This window comes from Adiantum capillus-veneris, chromosome 5, assembly GCF_014529385.1.
Source record: "Adiantum capillus-veneris isolate H3 chromosome 5, ASM1452938v2, whole genome shotgun sequence".
NCBI lineage: Eukaryota > Viridiplantae > Streptophyta > Polypodiopsida > Polypodiales > Pteridaceae > Adiantum > Adiantum capillus-veneris.
This window is the reverse complement of record NC_140935.1, coordinates 60,790,164-60,814,914: the sequence shown is the minus strand read 5'-3', so window position 1 is coordinate 60,814,914 and position 24,751 is coordinate 60,790,164. Positions and strand designations below refer to the sequence as shown.

Sequence of the window (24,751 nt, the reverse complement as noted above, 5' to 3'; positions counted from 1 at the left end):
TAGCAAAATAAATTATACACTATCAAAAGGAATTAGAGTTATCCAATTTTCTCAAGGGGGTTTCAAGATGTCTTTATTGAAGACATCCCTTGTGAGCTACCTCCTAAACGAGGCAATGATGACCATGCAATTGAACTTCTTCCGGGAAGTTCACCGCCTAACAAGCCTCCTTATAGAGTTTCTTAAGCTCAACAAGAGGAGATTATGCGGCAAGTGCATGAGTTAGTTTAGAAGGGCATGGTTAGGCCTAGCTCATCTCCATTTTGTTCTCCTGTGCTACTAGTGCAAAACAAAGACGACACATATCATATGTGTGTCGACTATAGAGCACTAAATAGGATCACTATCAAAAATAGGTTTCCCATTCCACGGGTAAAACACCTATTTGATAAGCTACAAGGCTCCACCTACTTCAATAGGATTGACCTAAAAAAGTGGCTATCATCAAATAAGGATAGTTGATCAAGACACACTACATTTGGTCTTTATGAATACATTGTCATGCCTTTTGGCTTGACCAATGCACCAGCCACATTCAACCGCTTTATGGAGAAGCTATTCAGGCCACACCGAACTTTTACTGGAGTGTTCTTTGATGATGACATCATATACTCTAATTCATTAGAAGAACACAAGCGACACCTCCAAGTAATATTTCAAGTTCTAAGAGAGAATAAACTTTATGTTAATCGAAAGAAAAGTGAATTTTTCTTACAAGAGATTCAGTTTTAGGTCACATTATCTCCCAAGATGGCATCCAAATGGATCCATCAAAGTTAGAGGTAATAAAAGGATGGCCTAAACCAAGGAATCTTCATGAGTTAAGAAGCTTTATAGGTATGTGCGCATACTATAGACGCTATGATAGAAAAGTTCTCACTAATAGCAAGACCATTACATGACCTAATAAAGAAAAACGTTAGGTACACATGGTCTGCCAATCAAAAAGCTTATCTATCAACCTATGCTTACACTACCGGATCTCTCAAAGCCATTTGAGGTCCAATGTGATGCTTGTGGTGATTGCCTTGGAGCTGTTTTGCTTCAATAAGGGCACGCCATAGCCAGGCTATGAAAGTCAAAGGCTCGACCCTGTTGAGCAAGCTCTACGAATATTTGAAAAGGAACTCCTTGCAGTTCTACATGCCTTAGACTCATTGAAGCACTATTTATTGGGGACTCATTTCATTCTGCAATGAACGGATCACCAAAGTCTTAAGTACTTCATGACGCAGACCAAGCTCTCCAACAAACAAATGAGGTGGGCAAAGTTCCTTTGGCAATTTCATTCATATTGCTCACATTGCTGGCAAACATAATCAAGCAGCCGATGCACTCTCAAGACGGCCGAAACTGAATGCGGTTTCCATAGCAACTCACAATGATCTATCTTCTATGATAGATGAGTATGCTATTGATCCCAATTTTAGAGATGTGATTTCAGCCCTTGCACTAGGGAAGAAAGAGGAACCATTTACTTTACAAGATGGTTATCTCCTCTACGGCAATAGACTATGCGTTACTAGCTCACTACGTGAGAAAGTAATGTATGAATCTCATGCTCCTCCTTATGCGAGTCATAGAGGGATTCAGTCTACCCTAAAGGGAATTGAAACATATTTCTATTGGCCTACCATGAAAGCAAACATACAAGAGTATGCTTCTAAATGTGTGGTATGACAAAAGACAAAATTTGATAGAGGGAAGCAACCTAGATTGCTTCAACCCTTGCCAATCCCTAATGCACCATGGGAGAGCATATCCATGGATTTTATCTTTGGATTTCCTAAGTCTATCCATGGGAATACGGGAATATGGACGATAGTAGACATGTTCAGTAAACAAGCTCATTTTATACCTGTCAAAAAGACTATCAAAGCCCATCAAATGGCAACCCTATTCATTTCACAAATCTTCAAGTACCATGGCTTGCCAATGTCCATAGTGTCGGATAGAGATCCTAAAATGACCAGTAATTTTTGGAAGGGCTCTTTGAGAATTTAGGGACAAGGCTAAACTTCTCTTCGGCCTATCACCCGCAAACGGATGGCCAAAGTGAAATAGCTAACCTGACAATTCTCGATCTACTAAAAGCCTATGTAACAGAAGTAGATCAAAGATCCCAATGGGAGAAGTACTTACCCTTAGTGGAGTATGCCTACAATAACACTGTACATACTCTCTTCACTGTAGATGAGTGTAGCTGTGACCCACAAGAATCTTTCCAAAAGATTAAGGATGCTATCTCTATCTCACAGCAAAGGCAAAAGGCTACTGCTGACAAGCACAGAAGAGCCCAAGCCTTTAAAAAAAATGATTGGGTCTTACTCAAATTTCCCAAGGCTCGATTAAGACACACGACGGGCAATAATCCTACGGGACACCAAAAGTACTATGCTAAGTTAGCAAACATGTACTATGGTCCTTTCTAGATTCTTAGGCCAATCAATGAGATGGCCTATCAACTCAAGTTGCCCAACCATTGGCTCATACACAATGCTTTCCATGTGAGCCTACTAAAGCCTTACAAAGGAGAGCCACCTCAAGAACCAACTATTGAAAACCCACCGGAGATCGAGGACCAAGAAGAGGTGCTCCAGCCCGAGTCCATTCTCCAACATGAAGACAAGGTACTAAGAGGCGGTAAGACTATTCGACAATATCTTGTTAAGTTTAAGAATTATCCTTTTGAAGATGCTAGATGGATGCAAGGCATACAACTAAAGGATAAACTAAACCTTGTCAATGCTTACAATGCTTCCCAAGAGTAAGAAAATGTACAAATGTTAAAAATCAACAAAGTTTTTGTCTTATAAGACTCTCTTTTTCTTTATTGTGCACAAAAATGAAGTAGTATGCATGCTTAGATCAAGTTTGCGGAGACAACGTCTCCCGAACACCATGGAGAGCTTGTCACTCTACTATGGAAGATGGATAGGACTAATGTGCAGACATGCTTGCAGCAGCCTCAAGCTCTCAAGCGCCAAATGGACTAGTCATCCATTGTGGAATGATGTCATAATAATCAATATCTAATTCTCCTAAATGATTTTCTCATATTAAACTGATCATTTAATGTGGGGAAGTGCCAAGGGAGAAAAAGCTAGAATATTGGTTAAGTTAGCAGACCGGCCACAGTAGGGATCCAAAGGAGGGAAAATAGGGATCCAAAGGGGGGGCCATCTGCAAAAGAGCCATGTGAAACAATGGGCCAAAAAGACCCTAAGGTTCAGCCCATTAAGACTTCCAAAATGCTAAGGTTCCAAAATTCAAAGGTTGTGTCCAAAGGTCAACCCTAGGGAAAATTGGATGCTTAGTGTGTGCCCAAAAAGTCTTTCTACATCCCTACATGGGAGGGGGCGAGCCCCAAAGCTAGGGGATGAGAGAGAAAGCCACACACACACACACAGGCTCCCTTTACACAAAGGGAATGAGGGACACATGTCAGCTCCCTAGGCCAGATGCCCACAAGGTGTGCCCAATTCCTATTGGAAGACCCTTGAAGTGGACCAATGAGAATTAAGCTAGAGTAAATCTAGTTTAATTAATTTAAAAACATTTAATAAAAGAAACCAATGAGAATTAAGTCTCCTAGAAGACTATTGGGCAGTCTCCCAAGGGGTCCAATGAGCATTCAAGAGCCCCATGGCTTGCCTGATTCCTATTGGCCAGGAGGCAAAGGGGTCCAATGAGAGTTTAGTTTAATTATTTAATTACCTAAAGCTCTCACAAAAGGGGAAAGGGGGACACATGTCAAAGGCTATCACTTATGCTGCTTAATTCCTATTGGCTTGACCTGGGGAGGTCCAATGAGGCAAAGCCAGACTTATTTAGCAGCTAGGGCTCGCCCAAGAGAGAGGGGGGGCTGATTTTTGCTTGGCATTGACACACACACTCTCACACTTGACCATGTGTGAAGGGAAAATACTCTATCTCCTCCCAAGCTTTAATGGAGAGCTCATCACCTACTCCAAGCTTGTGAGATAGAAGCCTACATCAACACTCTCTTGGCATGTGGATGCAAATCCAACCAAGAGCCAAGCTTCAATGCATGCTCATCTTCTCTACCAAGCTAATTACTAAGCTAAGCTATGCTAATATGAGTGATTATGTGAGGAGATGTACTTCTTTCTCGTAAGATACTTCTTTTTCCTCTCAATCTACTCTCATACCCTGCTAGCTCTCACCATCTTCGAAGGTGTGTGAGGTCTTGGGTCTGAGAACGGGGATAATTCAAGTTGTGTTTGATTAAGTGTTTTGCTTGGTGTATGAAGCTTCCATCTTCATTGCACTAGCTAGTCTTGAAGGAACACAAAGAATTGTATTGTACAATGTCTCTCTTGATGGGAGAAACCATAATACAAAGCCTTTTGGAGGGGGGACCGGCTCCATGCAAATCCGGTCCTCAACTGTTGTCAATAGCTTAATTGCTCTCTCTCTTTTGAAAGTATTGTCGATGCTATCTAACTAGGTGTTATGCTTTTTGTTGCTCTCTCCACCCAAGCACTCTTGTAATTCTCATTAGGAATCTATTCTAATGAAATGCCCACTATGTTCATGCTAATTTCCGCTACACATAAGATTTTAGGCCATTAAATGTTACATTGGTATCAGAGCTCAAGGTTTCTCTTTTCTTGCTCAAGAAGGGAGGTCCTCAAGCTAGCTACAAATGGTTGGTATTATTAATTGCCTGTGAGTAAGTAGAATAGGGATTTTTCAGCCTTGCAGTGCGCCTGCCTTTGTGCAGTTAACGGGGCATCACCGTCGAGAGCTATGGTCTTAATAGTGGAGTCCTACGGGGCTTGCCTACGGCTTAACCACTATTGAGCTATTAGAAGCTTGACAGGAGCCGGTGCTGTTTTGGTGTCGAAAGACCCTCTCTTCTATTCCTTGCAATTAATGGTATTCGAGCCGCGGGTACAGTAGCTTGAGTGCTTTTTCTAAAGGGGTAAAGAGGAGTAGCAACTAGGGCTTGAAGTGCCAAAGTACACCTAAAAAGTTTACACCTAAAAGTTGTTAGAATGGCTGACAATAGTAAAGAGAGTGAAATTAATGTTGATAACTTTGATTTTGCTCATGAGCAAGCTACTAATGATGCTTCAATGCTTGTTAACTATCTTGTTTCTAGGCTTCAACAAGCCATGGGCAATCCATCTCTCCAAAGTGAAGTGCAACGGCAGCTCCGTGCTCACGGGATTCTCCAAGCTCATCACCATGACGAGAGAACACCTAGGAAGCCTCCTTGTGAGACTACCAAAAGAGGTCTCTCTCCGATTCGGGAAGAAGAAGAGAATCCATATGAAGGGCTCAAGAACTTACTTCTTGATGATGCATCTCCTTCCCAAAGGAGAACTCAAGAGCCTCCACCGAAGGAACGAGAAAGAAGCGAGTCTCCCGCCACCTCGGCGGAGATGGCTCCACGAAGACGGCGGGCTAAACGCTCTCCATCACCACCAAAGCGGAGAAGACCATCACACTCTTCTCCACGCCATAATTCAAAGAGGGATGATAAAAAGCAAGAGAAGAAAAAGGCGAGAAAGAGGACACCCTCTTCTCCATCTTCTTCATCCTCTTCCTCTTATGAAAGCTATGGTGAAGACGACAAAGATCAAGACAAGAAAAAGGCGAGAAAGAGGTCACCCTCTTCTCCACCTTCTTCAAATTCTTCATCTTCTGAAGAAAGTGATGGTGCAACTTTTGAACCATCAAAAAGAAGAGGCCATAGGAAATCCTATGCCGCATGGAAGAGGTCGTCCAAGCTGAAGAAATTCAAAGAGGGAGGGAAGAGCATCTCTTTCCTTACCTATGATGGCACCTTCGGTGCTACAGACAAAGTTTTGGCCTTTATCCAGCAATTCGATGCGGCGTTTGGAGATGAGGGCTTCACGGAGTCCTCTAAGCTACGCCATGTAGCTATGCACTTTCAAAAGTCCGCCAGACAATGGTGGTCTAGCCTACGAGCCAACGGTGAAGCTCCACGAACATGGAAGGCTTTAAGAGCTTCCATTATGAAGCAGTTTTTGGCCACCGATGCCAAAGACAAAGTACTCACCGAATGGCGAAGCTTAAAGCTCTCTCCCAATGAATCCATCCACAAATATGTAGACAAGTTTTGGGACCTACAACTCAAAGCCACTGTCTTCAAAAAGTTGGATTTTGGAGAGCAAAAGCAACAATTTTGTGCGGGCTTAACCGAAGAAATGGCGGAGTATGTCAACTCCCAAAGGCCACGTACCATATCGGCGGTAATACACCATACTATGGTGGCCTCGCGAATCAATTTCCAAACGGGGGGTAAAAGAAATAATAAGCCCCCGGAAAACAAGGGTTCCAATGAGCCTAAGGGGAAGGACAATGTCCAAAAGTCTCCTAAGGGCAATTCCAACAAAGCTAAAGAGAAGGGAGTTTACAAAGGAAAGAATAAACTCTCTCCTGAAGAGCTTGAGCGTTATCGTAAAGATAACCGGTGTTTCAAGTGCGGCGAACAAGGGCATGCGTACCGCGCTTGTCCCCAAAAGAACAACCGCCAAGATCCTCCTAGAGCTTCTTTGGTTGAAATCCAAGAGGAGGAGATTCACCAAACTCACCACAAAGGATCTCCTCTATGCCATGCTTGGGGAAAGGTAAGAGAACATGATGCTTTTATTCTCTTTGACCCTGGTTCTACTCACAATTTCATATCTATGGAGTTAGCCACCAAGCTAGGCATACAATCCTACGAGATGGGAGATATCCTACCCGCAGACAGTGCCTTCAAGGGGCAAGAAGCTTCAGTCACTCCCTTAATCGGGAAATTGAGGCTTCATGTCCAAGGCTATGTGGACAAAGAGGACTTCTTTATCTCTCCTCTCAAGCATGAGGATGTAATCCTAGGGGCACCATGGTTTGACCGTCTGGCTGCCCATGTTAAATTTCCTGAAAGGAGAATCTCCTTTAAGTTCAGGGAAAAGGACATGTATATAGATGCTAAGGAGATGGGTAACACCATCCCCATTGTACATACACCAGCTTTCAACAAGTCAATAAAGAGCTCTATTTCCGTGTACATGATTTTTGTTAAAGATTCTCAAAATGAACCTAATGCTTTAGCAAAAGAAAATAAAAGCAACCAAAAGGAATTAGAGTTATCCAATTTTCTCAAGGGGTTTCAAGATGTCTTTATTGACGACATCCCTTGTGAGCTACCTCCTAAACGAGGTAATGACGACCATGCAATTGAACTTCTTCCAGGAAGTTCACCGCCTAACAAACCTCCTTATAGAGTTTCTCAAGCTCAACAAGAGGAGATTATGCGGCAAGTGCATGAGTTAATTGAGAAGGGCATGGTTAGGCCTAGCTCATCTCCATTTTGCTCACCTGTGCTATTAGTGCAAAAGAAAGACGGCACATATCGTATGTGTGTCGACTATAGAGCACTAAATAGGATCACTATCAAGAATAGGTTTCCCGTTCCACGGGTAGAAGACCTATTTGATAAGCTACAAGGATCGACCTACTTCAGTAGGATTGACCTAAAAAGTGGCTATCATCAAATAAGGATAGTTGATCAAGACATTGTAAAGACCGCATTTCGTACTACATTTGGTCTTTACGAATACATTGTCATGCCTTTTGGCTTGACTAATGCACCAGCCACATTTAACCGCTTGATGGAGAAGCTGTTCAGGCCTCATCGAACCTTCACTGGAGTGTTCTTTGATGATATTATCATCTACTCTAATTCATTGGAGGAACACAAGCAACACCTCCAGGTAATATTTCAAGTTTTAAGAGAGAATAAACTTTATGTTAATCGAAAGAAAAGTGAATTTTTCTTGCAAGAGATTCAATATTTAGGTCACATTATCTCTCAAGATGGAATCCAAATGGATCCATCCAAGTTAGAGGTAATAAAAGGATGGCCTAAACCAAGGAATCTTCATGAACTAAGAAGCTTTATAGGTATGTGTGCATACTATAGACGCTTCATAGAAAAGTTCTCACAAATTGCGGGACCATTACATGACCTAACAAAGAAAAATGTTAGGTATACGTGGTCTGCTAAGGAGAACAATGCTTTCGAAAAGCTTAAAGAAAAGCTTATCTCTCAACCTGTGCTTACACTACCGGATCTCTCAAAACCATTTGAGGTCCAATGTGATGCTTGTGGTGATTGCCTTGGGCTGTTTTGCTCCAAGAAGGGCACGCCATAGGCTATGAGAGTCGAAGGCTCGACCCTGTTGAGCAAGCTCTAGGCATATACGAAAAAGAACTCCTTGCAGTTCTACATGCCTTAGACTCATGGAAGCACTATTTATTGGGGACTCCTTTCATTCTGCGAACGGATCACCAAAGTCTTAAGTACTTCATGACGCAGACCAAGCTCTCCGACAAACAAATGAGGTGGGCAAATTTCCTTTCGCAATTTCATTTTCATATTGCTCACATTGCTGGCAAGCATAATCAAGTAGCCGATGCACTCTCAAGACGACCGAGAGTGAATGCGGTTTCCATAGCAACTCACAATGATCTATCTTCAATGATAGATGAGTATGCTATTGATCCCGATTTTAGAGATGTGATTTCAGCCCTTGCATTAGGGAAGAAAGAAGAACCATTTACTTTACAAGATGGTTATCTTCTCTATGGCAATAGACTATGCGTTACTAACTCACTACGTGAGAAAGTAATGTATGAATCTCATGCTCCCCCATATGCGGGGCATAGAGGGATTCAGTCTACCCTAAAGGGAATTGAAACATATTTCTATTGGCCTACCATGAAAGTGAACATACACGAGTATGTTTCCAAATGTGTGGTATGTCAAAAGACAAAATTTGATAGAGGGAAGCAACTTGGATTGCTTCAACCCTTGCCAATCCCTAATTCACCGTGGGAGAGCATATCCATGGATTTTATCTTTGGATTGCCTAAGTCTATCCATGGGAATACGGGAATATGGACGATAGTAGACAGGTTCAGTAAACAAGCTCATTTTATACCTGTCAAAAAGACTATCAAAGCCCATCAAATGGCAACCCTCTTCATTTCACAAATTTTCAAGTACCATGGCTTGCCAATGTCCATAGTGTCGGATAGAGATCCTAGAATGACCAGTAATTTCTGGAAGGGTCTCTTTGAGAATTTAGGAACAAGGCTAAACTTCTCTTCGGCCTATCATCCACAAACTGATGGCCAAAGTGAAATAGCTAACCTAACCATTCTCGATCTACTAAAAGCCTATGTAACGGAAGTAGATCAAAGATCCCAATGGGAGAAGTACTTACCCTTAGTAGAGTATGCTTACAATAACACTGTACATACTTCTACAGGAAAAGCACCTTTCGAGGTAATTGAGGGAAGATCAAAAAGTCCCTTGCTACTTAAGGTACATGGGAAGATCTTCGCTGCAGATGAGTATAGCCGAGACCTACAAGAATCTTTCCAAAAGATTAAGGATGCTATCTCTATCTCACAGCAAAGGCAAAAGGCTGCTGCTGACAAGCACAGAAGAGCCCAAGCCTTTAAAGAAAACGATTGGGTCTTGTTAAAGTTTCCCAAGGCTCGATTAAGGCACACGACGGGCAAGAATCCTACGGGCCACCAAAAGTACTATGCTAAACTAGCAAAAAGGTACTATGGTCCCTTCCAGATTCTTAGGCCAATCAATGAGATGGCCTATCAACTTAAGTTGCCCAATCATTGGCTCATACACAATGCTTTTCATGTGAGCCTCTTAAAGCCTTACAAAGGAGAGCCACCTCAAGAACCAACTATTGAAGACCCACCGGAGATCGAGGACCACGAGGAGGTGCTGCAGCCCGAGTCCATTCTCCGACATGAAGACAAGGTATTAAGAGGCGGTAAGACTATCCGACGATATCTTATTAAGTTTAAGAATTATCCTTTTGAAGATGCTAGATGGATGCAAGGCATACAATTAAAGGATAACCTAAACCTTGTCAATGCTTACAATGCTTCCCAAGAGTAAGCAAATGTACAAAATGTTAAAAATGAACAAAAATTTTTGTCTTATAAGACTCTCTTTTTCTTGATTTGTGCACAAAAATGAAGTAGTATGCATGCTTAGATCAAGTTTGTGGAGACGACGTCTCCCAAACACCAAGTAGAGCTTGTCACTCTACTATGGAAGACTGATAGGACTAATGTGCAGACATGCTTGCGGCAGCCTCAGGCTCTCAAGCGCCAAATGGACTAGTCATCCATTATGGAATGATGTCGTAGGGTAACATAGGGATCCTCTACCCGCTAAGAAAAGGACTCATGCATATGCTTTATCTTCTCTACACCATAGTCGAGGACGACTATGATTTCAAGAGAGAGGTAATGTCATAATAATCAATATCTAATTCTCCTAAATGATTTTCTCATATTAAACTGATCATTTAATGTGGGAAAGTGCCAAGGGAGAAAAAGCTAGAATATTGGTTAAGTTAGCAGACCGGCCACAGTAGGGATCCAAAGGAGGGAAAATAGGGATCCAAAGGGGGGGCCATCTGCAAAAGAGCCATGTGAAACAATGGGCCAAAAAGACCCTAAGGTTCAGCCCATTAAGACTTCCAAAATGCTAAGGTTCCAAAATTCAAAGGTTGTGTCCAAAGGTCAACCCTAGGGAAAATTGGATGCTTAGTGTGTGCCCAAAAAGTCTTTCTACATCCCTACATGGGAGGGGGCGAGCCCCAAAGCTAGGGGATGAGAGAGAAAGCCACACACAGACACACAGGCTCCCTTTACACAAAGGGAATGAGGGACACATGTCAGCTCCCTAGGCCAGATGCCCACAAGGTGTGCCCAATTCCTATTGGAAGACCCTTGAAGTGGACCAATGAGAATTAAGCTAGAGTAAATCTAGTTTAATTAATTTAAAAACATTTAATAAAAGAAACCAATGAGAATTAAGTCTCCTAGAAGACTATTGGGCAGTCTCCCAAGGGGTCCAATGAGCATTCAGGAGCCCCATGGCTTGCCTGATTCCTATTGGCCAGGAGGCAAAGGGGTCCAATGAGAGTTTAGTTTAATTATTTAATTACCTAAAGCTCTCACAAAAGGGGAAAGGGGGACACATGTCAAAGGCTATCACTTATGCTGCTTAATTCCTATTGGCTTGACCTGGGGAGGTCCAATGAGGCAAAGGCCAAACTTATTTAGCAGCTAGGGCTCGCCCAAGAGAGAGGGGGGCTGATTTTTGCTTGGCATTGACACACACACTCTCACACTTGACCATGTGTGAAGGGAAAATACTCTATCTCCTCCCAAGCTTTAATGGAGAGCTCATCACCTACTCCAAGCTTGTGAGATAGAAGCCTACATCAACACTCTCTTGGCATGTGGATGCAAATCCAACCAAGAGCCAAGCTTCAATGCATGCTCATCTTCTCTACCAAGCTAATTACTAAGCTAAGCTATGCTAATATGAGTGATTATGTGAGGAGATGTACTTCTTTCTCGTAAGATACTTCTTTTTCCTCTCAATCTACTCTCATACCCTGCTAGCTCTCACCATCTTCGAAGGTGTGTGAGGTCTTGGGTCTGAGAACGGGGATAATTCAAGTTGTGTTTGATTAAGTGTTTTGCTTGGTGTATGAAGCTTCCATCTTCATTGCACTAGCTAGTCTTGAAGGAACACAAAGAATTGTATTGTACAATGTCTCTCTTGATGGGAGAAACCATAATACAAAGCCTTTTGGAGGGGGGACCGGCTCCATGCAAATTCGGTCCTCAACTGTTGTCAATAGCTTAATTGCTCTCTCTCTCTTTTGAAAGTATTGTCGATGCTATCTAACTAGGTGTTATGCTTTTTGTTGCTCTCTCCACCCAAGCACTCTTGTAATTCTCATTAGGAATCTATTCTAATGAAATGCCCACTATGTTCATGCTAATTTCTGCTACACATAAGATCTTAGGCCATTAAATGTTACAAATGATGTCGTAGGGTAACATAGGGATCCTCTACCCGCTAAGAAAAGGACTAATGAATATGCTTTATCTTCTCTACCCCATAGCTGAGGACGACTATGATTTCAAGAGAGAGGTAATGTCATATCTAATTCTCCTAAATGATTTTCTCATGTTAAACTGATCATTTAATATGGGGAAGTACCAGGGGAGAAAAAGCTAGAATATTGGTTAAGCTAGCAGACCGGCCACAGTAGGGATCCAAGTGAGGGAAAATAGGGATCCAAAGGGGGTCCATACGTAAAAGAGCCATGTGCAACAATGGGCTTAAAAGACCCTAAGGTTCAGCCCATTAAGATGTCCAAAATGCTAAGGTTCCAAAATTCAAAGGTTGTGTCCAAAGGTGAAACTTGGGGGGAATTGGATGCTTTGTGTGTGTCCCAAAAGTCTTTAGCAATCCCTACATAGGAGGGGGCGAGCCTTGCAAGTAGGGGATGAGAGAGAAACTCGCGCGCGCACACACACACACACACACACACACACAAGCTCCCTTTACACAAAGGGAATGAGGGACACATGTCAGCTCCCTATCCCAGATGCCCACAAAGTGTACCCAATTCCTATTGGATGGCCTTGGAGGTGGACCAATGAGAATTAGGCTAGAGTAAATCTAGTTTAATTAATTTAAAAACACTTAATAAAAGAACCAATAAGAATTAAGCTCTCTAGAAGACTATTGGAAAGTCTCCCAAGGGGACCAATGAGCATTCAACAGCCCAATGGCTTGCCTAATTCCTATTGGCCAGGAGGCAAAGGGGTCCAATGAGAGTTTAGTTGAATTACATAATTACCTAAATCTCTCACAAAAGGGGAAAGGGGGACACATGTCAGAAGGCTATCACTTATACTGCTTAATTACCATTGGCTAAGCTTTGGGAGGTCCAATAGGATGCTAGTTAGAGCAAATAGCAAGAGGGGTCGACCGAGAGAGGGAGGGGGCTGATTTTTCAAAAGCATTATCACCTACACACTCACACTAGCTCATGTGTGAAGAAAAGAAGACTCTCTCTCCTTCTCTCGCCTACACGAACAACTCTTGGCTTTGTGATACAAATCCAATCAAGAGCCAAGCTTCAATGCTCTTCTACCATGCTAATTACTAAGCTAAGCTATGCTAATATGAGTGATTATGTGAGGAGATGTACATCATTCTTCCTCTCAATCTACTCTCATACCCCGCTAGCTTTCACCATCTTCGAAGGTGTGTGAGGTCTTGGGTCTGAGACTGTGAGGGAATTGATGTTGTGTTTGATAAGTGTTTTGCTTAGTGCATGAAGTTTCCATCTTCATTGCACTAGCTAGTATTGAAGGAACACAAGAAATTGTATTGTAAAATGTCTCTCTTGATGGGAGAAACCATAATACAAAGCCTTTTGGAGGGGGGACTGGCTCCATGCAAATCCGGTCCTCAACTGTTGTCAATTGCTTAATTTCTCTCTCTTTTGAAGTATTGTTCATGCTATCTAACTAGGTGTTATGATTTTTGTTGCTCTTTCCACCCAAGCACTCTTGCTAATCTCATTAGGAATCTATTCTAATGAAATGCTCACTATGTTTATGCTATTTTCCGCTACACACAAGTTACTAGGCCATTAAATGTTACATAAGCTCACATGACATTAGTATGACATTTTGTTGCCTCTTTTCAGTGGGTGAAGTTCGAATGTAAAGTACACGATGAGGAAGGGCTGAGAATGAGTAGGCTAGAGGAATGCCAAAAGGTTGGTGCATACTTTGCGTGATAGTAAATTGGATGAACCTTTGTCTAGTCGTACTCGTTCAGGTTCTCGTTATGCATCTTATGCATTAGATTGTTATGCTTTGGCTTTGTCTAGCTTACATGGATGATGCACAGAATTCAAAAAATTGGATGGATGCCATGCAATTAGAATATGATGCACTTATAGAAAACGACACATGGACTTTATGTGATTTGCCTCCTGGCAAAAAGGCCATTGGTACAAAGTGGGTTTATAAGTTGAAACGCAAGTATGATGGTGAGATTGATCGCTATAAGGTGCGACTTGTTGCAAAAGTTTATGCATAGTAGAAATGCATAGATTATGAGAGGAATTTTGCTCCCACTTGTCGTATGACTACTGTGCGTTTTCTATGTCCATTGGCAACTCATTGTTGGGATGTACATCTGCCACACATTGTTAATGCTTTCTTGTGTAACGCAACCTCGTGGTTTTGTCAAGAAAGGATAAGAGGATAAAGTGTGCAAATGTAAGAAAGCTTTGTATGGGTTGAAGCAATCTCCTCGTGCTTGGTATGAGAAGACTATCACTCATTTGGTCAAACGAGGCTTTTGTAATAGTCCAATAGAAAGCACATTGTATGTAAAGCGTGAGGGTGTTGTACTTCTCATTGTCGTTCTCTATGTGGATGATTTGCTGATCATTGGACCAAATGAGAGGCATATTACTGAATTTAAGGCTGATTTGAATGCTACTTTCAAGATGAAAGATCTGGGGATGTTGCATCATTACTTGAGTGTACAGTTTAAGCAGTGTGATGGTGGTATTGCCTTGTGTGAGAAAAGTTATATAGAGACATTGCTATGTAAGTTTGGACTTGAGGATTGCAAACCTATTTGTAATAGTCCAATAGAAAGCACATTGTATGTAAAGCGTGAGGGTGCTGTACTTCTCATTGTCGTTCTCTATGTGGATGATTTGCTGATCATTGGACCAAATGAGAGGCATATTGCTGAATTTAAGGCTGATTTGAATGCTACTTTCAAGATGAAAGATCTGGGGATGTTGCATCATTACTTGAGTGTACAGTTTAAGCAGTGTGATGGTGGTATTGCCTTGTGTGAGAAAAGTTATATAGAGACATTGCTATGTAAGTTTGGACTTGAGGATTGCAAACCTATTTCACACAGGTTTGAAATTGAGTCTTCATGATATTGGTGATCCTGCCGATGTCACTTTTTACCAAACTGCTATTGGCCGTCTCATTTATGTATGTAACACGAGGCTGGATATTCAACTTGCAGTCTCACAGGTCAACAGATTATGCATAGTCCAAGGTCTAAGCATTGGCAGGCTGTCAAGAGGATTTTTCACTACTTGAGTGGCACTTTACATCTTGGCTTGTTTTATCCCAAGGGGAGATCATTGTCGCTAGATTTACATGCTTTTTCAGACTCAGATTAGACTGGTCGTTTTGACACGCGAGTGTCCACAAGTGGTTTTTGTTTCATGCTCGGTAGTTCATGCATATCACGGTTGAGAAAGAAGAAACCTAATGTGGCCACTTCCAGTTGTGAGACTAAGTACATGGCAGTCTTCATAGCTACGGTTACGTGTGTACGGCTCAAATGCCTTATGGCTAATTTGTGTGTTGGACAGGACACTGCCAACACTATCTACACCAACGGTCAAAGCGCATTGTGAGTTGCGAGGAAACCAATTTTTCATGCTCACACAAAGAACATTGAGGTGCATTACCACTATGTCAAGGAGAGGCTCTCAGCAAGAGAGGTCAGCTTGGATTATGTGCCAACACAGGACAACCTTGCAGATCTTTTCACAAAGGCATCATCTCGTGAGAAGTTTGAAGCTTTCCACAAATCTTTGGGCTTACTCCTCTTTGTGGACTGATCATGTCCTTAGGGCATGGCACTTCCCTAGATTAGGTGCTAGCTCTCGTTCATTGCATCACTCCCAGGGTGGATTTGTTACTATATACATGTGGTAGTTATGTGTGTGAACATACTTAGGAACGCCGGGGAATTTTTTCCTCACTAGGAGGTTTTCCTCCCGTGCATTATATATACGCCCATCACTCTAGGGCTATCTTATTTTTTCCATTGCACACTAAGTAATACACCCTCTATTGTGTGCCTTGAGCTTCCTTCGTCTTCTCCAAGCTGTGTGTGTTTTCTTGCAACCCTAATTCCAGCAGTACGTAATTTATTCAAGTAACTTGACGAGTTACATGGATAACTTGAATAAGCCCCTTTTTAGCGTGTTCCATGCAAGCTATCTATGTAACTTGTGGAGTTATGTTGGATATCCAACTCAATGAGTTACATGATGGACATCCACACAACTCATCGAGTTATGCAGGATGTCCACATAAATATGCACAAAGGTCCAACAAGTAAATCAATGAGATACACGGAGGACATCGATGCATTCAAGCAAGGCACACCCACATAACTCAAGTACCATGCAAACGAAGTTGGCATGCCAGCACACAATGCCACACAACTCATCACGTTACACAAAGTTGCCACGAGGCATGCAAAATAACTTGATGATTCAATGCCATGTAACTCTTCGAGTTACTGAGAGAGGACGCATGTAGTTGTTTGAGGCTTGGTGCTCCACGTTTCTCGATGAGTTATGTGGGACGAACTAGGGTCTTCGAACTAGGGTCTTAATGTCATGCTTACTATGGGGTCGGGATAGCCGATGTTTTTCATGCTAATGCTTGCTCGAATGTCTGTAGCTTGGGTAGGGGGGAGCGGGGTGGGGCGAGAAGTCTTCATTGTGGGCGTTGCTCATCTGCGAACCCCCACCAACCGACCTCGAAGTATTCTTTGCGATGTTTAATGAAGTGCATTTTTAGATTTTTGGTCCACCCTTTCTTTCAATTGTGCGTGGACATTTGTAAAATTGGTTTGAGGCCCATGTGACACACAAGCGTTTGACATGCTAAAAGGTGTTTGCTTGGGTACTTGTTTGCGTCACACCTAAGTGGACATAATAGATACGAGTATTGTTGGCCGCCTTTGGCGGCCTCTCTCTCTCTCTCTCTCTCTCTCTCTCTCTCTCTTCCATTCCCCTTCATCTCACTTGGCGTTCACCCTTCATCTCGCAGAGAGAGACACGTGTAAAGGGTTATGTACTCCGCCATATTATGTTAGTAGATACAAAACAACTTTTGCCATGTAAAACATTGAACCAACTATAATCGACTCTGAAGATGAGAGCAACTCAAGCCGCGCAGAACATCTTCACACGCTCATCTTTTGCATGTTTGTGGAGCAGCGTTTGGGAAATATCATTTTTCACACAATTCCTTTTTATGATTTTTTCAAGAGAAAAATTTGAGTTAAAATTTACTATTTTTACACTATCCTTCTTAAAATCTAAGTGAGATTTTCCCTTTTTTCTCTTCCTCTCAACTGGCATTTTTTATTTTCTAATTAAGAAAACTTTGCGCCACTTTAGAAGCAGCTCCCATTGAGGGAGTGCCTGGTGTGAAGATGCCGTCCGATCGACAGTTCAAACCTTGCTGGCACTCGTGTCTCTGATTATCCCTTGCCATTATTGCCGTTCTTCGCAAGCGGAGCTCTGTTCGCACTAGCATTTTTGCTATAGACAACGGCTACGCATCGCTTTCGTATGAGCCACTCCTAGTGCAATAGAGGTCTCATGATTTGTTGCCCAATTTTGGCGCCTCTAAACGGGCTCCTCTACCCTTGGCCGTTTAGTGAGACTACCATAGTGTGGATATTAGTTTGATTTTCACCAAAATGTAGGGAGGTGTAGTATGTACCTGGTTGAAACTTGTGGAAGGGGGGTGAGTTTGGCAAAGGGCCGTTTGATGAGCAGCGGTTTTGGGGGTTTGAAAGGAGGAAGAGAGCGGATTCCAAGGGGCGCGTGCACGCATGCTGTCTAAAATAAGCGCCACCCTAGCCAGTTTGGCTCTCTATTAATTATTCTTTTATTCCCCAAACATGGCTTGCATTTTGAATTCGCTTTTGGCCACCTTGCCGGCTTCACACTTGGCATTCCATCATCATCGACTCACCTTCCCAAATTCCAACTCCGCCTCTCTTTTTGCGCTTAAACTCTCTCTGCGGCTCCAACTCTCACCGCCCACATTCTAATTCTCATGAAATTTGTTAATTAAATTAGCGCCCACATCCCAAATTTTGATGCTCTATTCAAACATTGAGCTAATTTTGGTAAATTCCTCTAATTTTCTTACTGGGTTTCACTAGCTTTCACCAACAATTAAAAAATTGCACTAATTATTCCTATCAACCCCTGCCCTTTTAAAGAGTTTACAAGCATGCACACACAAATCAAGAAGCTGCATTCTCATCGTAAACAACTCTCTCTCTCTCTCTCTCTCTCTCTCTCTCTCTCTCTATAATGCCCTTCTCATCCCCTCCTTCCTCTGCAGAAGAGGCAAAGCCCACCACCCTCAATATGGCAAGTGTGCATCCCTTCCTTGCTAGAAACCAGTCTGTGTCTCATGGAGAGCACCAACAAGCCCTCCACTCTGTAGCTGCCACCATGCATCATCATCCCCCCCACAAGAGACGGACCAAGAGCTTCTCATCCTCAGATGCAGACCCCCCTCATGATGATATCCCCCCCTCATCACACCCCCATGTTGATGGAGCCCTTATAGCCCCCTCCCCTCACAGTACCCATATGCCCAACCCTGCCCACCCTAATTCCCTCCTCAAACCTGCCAATGCCAATGCCACTGCCACACCGCCCCTCCCTCTCCTCAGCTCCGCTGCCGATGACGTCGACCACGCCCTCCACGAGCTCTTCCGCGGCAAAACCAAGTCCAAAACCAGCGCCTCCTTCGGCGGCCTCCTCACTGGCCTCTTCTCCTGCTGGAACCCCCGCAAATCGTCCGCCTCCGATGCTCCCATCTCCGCAAGCAAGCGCGTCGCAGCGCTGCTCGAGATCAGCAAAAAGCAGCAATTTGAGCTTGCCAACAAGCAGGACACCATTGACATGCTTGAGTGGCAGCTTGAGCAAATGCAGATGATGGAGAGGCAGCTGGAGGCCGACAGCGCATCGGCCCTCTTGTCCGAGCACTCCTCCGATGAAGAGAACAGAAAGCCTGCAGACTTGAACAAGTTAGAGAGGGAGGATTGCAAGAGCAACCATCAGAAGAAGAAAGTAGAATTCAGCAAAGAAGAGGGTGCAAATGGGGGTCAGAAGCAAGGGGAAGGGAAGGAATATAGTAATGAGGAGTGCACCCATGGACAGGACGCAGCACCTCTTCTTGCCGATCGCCGAATTGCGACGCTCTCCCTCTTCGAGATGGCGACCGTGCGTGCACGCTTCTCGGTTCGCTCATTCGGGAAGGCGCTGATCAAGCAATTGGAGGCATCAGGGTACTCTGTTTTGAAGACTCTCATGGAGCTAGAGCCCAATGTAGTGTTTACCAGAAAAGAGCATGTAGTGTATGCATTGGAGTCAAGGATCAACAAGGCCTTCTACCATTGCTTTGAGAATGACAACTTCGACAACTCGGGGCTCATGCAGATCCTAAACCCGGTGTCGCGTTGCGCCGCACGGCTCGAGGAATTCCAAAAGCTCAAGCTGGTGGAAGTGAGCAATGCAGTGAATAGTAGCCACCCTGCTTTCAATGAAGAGTTCAGAAGGTTTTGTGAGAGGAAAACACGAGAGCTCTGGTCGCAATTCTCGTGGAGCATAGCTTTCAATACGGGCGAGGAGCGAGATGTCTTTACTGCAGCGTTCTTGGATGCAGCAAAGGGAGTGTGGCTTTTGCACAGGCTGGCTTTCTCTCTTCATCCACATGTGGTTATTCTAAGAGTGGGGAAAGGCCTGCAAATTGATCACCAATATGTGGAGGCTCTTCCAGAGCTTGTGGATGCCAGGCCGTGCACCTCGTGCTTGCAAACGAAGGTCGAGTTTCTGGTCGTACCGGGCTTCCATGCAATGGACAAAGTGATCAAATGCCAAGTTTATCAGCACATCCATTGCTGAGCTTTCTTTGTAACCCAAATTGTACTGATAAAAATGGCAAGGTGCTATGGTTTATCTTGTACTCAAGATGCTCCAATATGGTGTTCCAACAAAGAGGACTTTCCACACTATATGTTGCTACACAAAAGTATACTAAGCTTTTTCTTTTGCAAAATTAACTTTTCCATTATCATGCATCATTATTATTAATGCTTTTGTATTAATTGGCTATAAATTCCTTCATGAGGTTAGCTTTTTAATGCCTCTTTTTTTTTTTTGAAAATTACCTACAACTTTGAAATTACAACACACACCCCCAACCCCCGTAGGTGGAGGCAACCCGACGCTTAAGATGAGTCTTCCCAACCGGGTAAGGATGGCCAACCCAACATATGGACTAGGGGAACAACCCCTAAGGGCTACATGTGATACGAGCTGTCAAGGGGGTTTGAACCCAAGACCTTTGACATAAGGGGCTCTAACTCTACCAATTGAGCTAGCACTCGTTGACTCAATGCCTTCTTTATGTAGTCCAACGTAGGCCTTTTTCTCCTAAAAAATTATATTTTTACAAATAGTGTGCGGATAAAATTTTCCAAGGAATATTCCCCGGGCCCCAAAGTTGGCCACTTGAATTAGCTCACTACCATCATGATCACTCCAAAGTTTAATTCTTTCGAATGCGAGGCAGGGGCAATCCTTGTGATTACACAAGTTTGCACTGCTTTGCAATTTGAAGCTCTGATGTAAAATTGGCCTTGCACTCATTTTCACTTAGGAAAATATATATTGTAATGGATGCTCAGTGTGAGAATCAAACTTTTCTAAGCAAAGCTTTCTTCTCTTGGCAGTTGTGAGAGATTTTGCTTCTAAGGGTCAAATTATTGTACAAGGTCCTCCAAAGCCCTTGTTATCCATCACATTTAAGCTTTGTATTGTCATGAGGTGTGAGACGAAGGAAAAAACCTTCACATGTAAACATATCCAACTATGTGCCTCAAATCTTCGCAGCACGTCAAATTAATTAGAATCTGCGAAGATGCTGCTGTAGCTTTGAAGGAAAAGAAGCATGGGGAGGCACGTGTAGAGAGAGAGAGAGAGAGAGAGAGAGAGAGCGAGAGAGAGAGAGAGAGACGCCTTGTGTCAAAATGCGCGTGACAGAGGCGGCAGCCATCCGCGGTCCATACTCTACAGACGGTAACCGTGCGACCCTCCAAGCTGATTAATGGTGTCGTCCTGCAGGTATTTGCATGATTATGCCACTCCGCATATCATACACAGGGATGTTAAAGGCTCGACTGAAATTTTGAGGCCCAGCTGGTAGCTCATTCCAGAGGGCGCATCCCTGCATGTCACCACAAGAGTGAAAGGCACATTAGGCTACCTTGCACCGGAATATGGGGGAAGGCGTCTGAGAGCTGTGATATCTACAGTTTTGGCATTTTGCTGCTAGAGATCATTAGTGGAAAGAAGCCCATTGAGAAACTCGGCCATGGTGTCAAGCGCAGCATTGTTGAATGGGCATCACCTTTGCTTGTAGATGGGAAAGTGGAAGAGCTTGTGGATCCAAAGCTTGATGGGAGGTATGATGAGGAGGAGCTCATTCGTGTGGTGCATGTGGCCATGATGCGTGCGCAAACGGCTCCGGAGAAGAGACCTACAATGCAAGAGGTGGTCGACCTATTGAGCTGTGCGTAGAGCTTGCTCTCTCTCTCTCTCTCTCTCTCTCTCTCTCTCTCTCTCGGTTGCAGGGGGGGATCCCGTCAAACTGTGTACAGGTGGTGTTGTGGCCATGGAGAGCACGTAAGGGTCTCTTGATAGTGGTCGATGGCAAGTGTGTTGGAATGCAACGAGATGCAACGCACGGCAGTGCAGGGAGAAAGAGGCGCAACTGGTGGGGCCATAAATTGGAGCACGTAGGGGCCACAGCATGCCCATTCGAGAGGGAACGGGGGCCATTGGGGCAGGTGGTGAGGAAGGCAGGGTTTTCCCTTGCAGGTGAGTGCTGGCGGGTGCAGCAGCGGCAGACAACGCGCAGGGAGCAGAGGTCGCAAACACGTCTGGGCGCGTGCATCGGATCCAACTGACGCGTTCGATTTAACGGTTAAGGTGTAGCAGAATCTGCTAAGCAAATTAATTAATCGAAATGACTTCGATCAGTATGTCCCTCAAATGTCGCAAAGAACTAGTATGTGCCCACGATTTTGGCAGCACGTCAAACTATAAGGAATCTAGCAAGATGCTCCTAATGTTTTGAGCGGAAACGCGATGGAAATGAGACGTGTGAGAGAGAGAGAGAGAGAGCGAGAGAGACCCCTCATCGTGGCCATCGTCTGGCGCGACAACTGCTTGGCTGCTGCTGACGCGTTGCTCGGTGTGCCTGGCTCGTCCGCGTGTCTTTCGCTCTCTCTGGTCTTCACGAACCTCGCGAGTGGCAGAGCTCGTAGAACATTGAGAGCTGCAACTCTCTCTCTCTCTCTCTCTCTCTCTCTCTCTCGGTTTGCAGGGGAGCATCTCGTCAGGCCGCATAGTTGGATGTATGGCGATCGCTGCTGTTGTCGTCGTGCACAACAGGTAGGGTGTCGAAGCGTAGCAGTACACGGACAGTCTGTTTGCAGGTATCTACACTTTGTTCCACTGCAGCCACATGCAACGCAAGGCAGAGGAGGAGAAAGACGTGTAGGGGGTGCAGCGGAGAGGGGCGGGTACAGGAGGGGGAGACGGGCCGCAAGGAGCATAGGTCGCAGGTGCTCTGTTCCAGGCGACCTTGCGCGTGCACTGGATGCAACTTAGACACCGGATTTAAAAGTTAAGGTTAACGTGAATTTGGTAGAGAAATTAATTAATGAATCAGCATTAGACCCAGTATGTCCTTACTATTTGCAATAATGTATTGTGATCCTAAGGTTTCCTTGTGTCATAAGCAATAACCCATTGGGTCCTAAGGTTTGTTTGGAAGAAAGGAGTAAGAAAGAGATATAACCATGGTTAAATAAGGAAGTAGACATTCTCTACTTTATATTCACACTCTCCCTAGGAGTCCACTGGGAAATATGTAAAGATAGCACTTGTGAACAAAATAAGAAATTTATAATTAATTATATTTTAAAAAAAACTTATGTAAAAGGTTTTTTATTTTAAAAAGTAAAAATTTTCATACGTAAAGATTTGTTTTTTTACAAAAATGTATACACAAAGAGTACATATAATACATGAAAATATAACGATAAAAGATTATTTAAATACCTTTTGTTTGCACATGTTATATGCAATTTTTATATATTGGCAATTTTCTTCAAGGCAAGCTTTGAATCAAGCGCAATGCTCTAGAAACACCTAGGTCTACCTATAAAATTTCATATTACATGTAAATTTCTAAACTTGAATGTGATAAAACCTACAAAATAAAAGAAATTTATGATAAAAACCTTAAAATATAGTCAATTTACCCTAAAAATTTTTCATGTATTGGGTTTTCAAGTTTTTAGAAATAGATTAGTTATCAAGCGGCCATTTTGCAAACACAAAAGTTCAATTTTTCCTGAACATTGAGGGTGCTCCTATTATGCTTCTACCTCGTAGGACACTTTTCCATGGATAAGTCTGAGTGTTTGAGAAGCATTATATTCAAATATGGTAGTGTGTCACCAAGACTATCTTCGTGAGGCATGCATTTGCCTAGACTTTAGAAGGGGCATCCCTCTTACTTTTCCAACTTTTCTTTATGGCTTGTTTGTAGATACAAAGTGTTTTTATCCTTGAAAACAAGGGGATTTCTCTTTTTATCCTTGAAAACAAGGGGATGTCTCTCGAGGGATGGATGGATGAATGGATTGGGGGGGAGAGAGAGAGAGAGAGAGAGAGAGAGAGAGAGAGAGAGAACAACAATAGGAGAAGAAGAGAACAAACATTTTAATGGCATAGAAACTTTTTTTTGGGGCCATACTCACAATTGTGAGTGTAAGCGCTATATTCACCTGAAAAGGAATGTACAATCATCCTCAAGTACGTAAGGTGCCTTGAGGGGTAACAAATTACATTTCAGAGCTACACAACCCCTGATTGTCAAGCTACTTAATTAGTTACATTTTGTGATGAGATCAGCTAGTTGTTACTCGAACCATGATAGCTTCTTTTCACTCCTCAAATTTTTTGCTTTTTCCAAGAGATATAAGTTACTTTCATGTTGTCCTGAATAACTCCTTTGAAGATGGTTGTCGAGAGGTTCTTTTTGAAGACACGCAGGTTCCTAGTGCTCCATACTTGTTTGAAATAGCAAAAGTGGACAATTTGTGTGCATGTTAGGATAGCTTGGTTCTTCAAAATCTTTCCACCCAAGATCGTTCTTCAAGAACAAGATTTTCTAGATCTTCTATATCTATTCACATATTTTACCAGCTTAGGCTCTCGTAGCTCGATAGTCCTTGAACAAGTGAAGGGGATCTTCACTTGCCCTTTGTACCTTGAGCATCTATCAGAGCCTATCCCTCTAGTTAGTATCTTAACCCCAATCGGCATAGCCCCATAGCACCTTCCATAGAATGATCTTCATAGTAGGGGCCACTAAGGGTACCATATGTTACTTGCTATTGATGCCCACATGGAGTTCAGCCATTGCTTATTTAGTGTGGCAAACCAATATGATTAAACATTAGTTTGCAGTAGATTTCCTTAGTTTTGTAGTTTAGTAAAGTTTTTGTTCTTGGGCTAATGCAAGATTTCCAATCAAACTCAGCCTCACATATTGGCATTAGCACATTGCCCATCCCTTTGATGTTGATCAGTAGTCTTTCAGTTCCATTGAGGTTAAACCAGTTAGCCAACTGGTGTGCTTCTTTCCATCTTGTGCCACTTTCGTCCATAATTGGGCCAGTTTTAAAAGTTCTTACTTATTAGCTCGTTTGGAAATTTATCTCTAAAGAGGATTTAATAATTCGCTTCCCAATTTGAAGAGCCATGGGGACCAATGTGTTGTGGATTTCTTGAAGTATTTGGCTGCTACCTCTCCCCATTCTAGCACGTCACCAGATGCTATGGTACACTTTCCTACTAGCTCGTTATGGGGCCACCTACTTTCAGGTTTTCCCACCAAGGTG

General features: G+C 43.2%; 1 protein-coding gene and 1 pseudogene across 1 annotated transcript; both read left to right on the top strand.

Moving 5' to 3' along the window:
• Nucleotides 1–17,450: 17,450 nt before the first annotated feature.
• LOC147457388 (uncharacterized) lies at nucleotides 17,451–19,819 on the top strand. The gene has a single exon (XM_086513578.1). It carries the CDS (start codon nucleotides 18,075–18,077, stop codon nucleotides 19,674–19,676), a length of 1,602 nt encoding a protein of 533 aa, XP_086369704.1. The 5' UTR covers nucleotides 17,451–18,074; the 3' UTR covers nucleotides 19,677–19,819.
• A 1,061-nt stretch (nucleotides 19,820–20,880) lies between these two features.
• Nucleotides 20,881–21,353, top strand: LOC147457387 (PTI1-like tyrosine-protein kinase At3g15890 pseudogene; annotated as a pseudogene).
• Nucleotides 21,354–24,751: the final 3,398 nt, after the last annotated feature.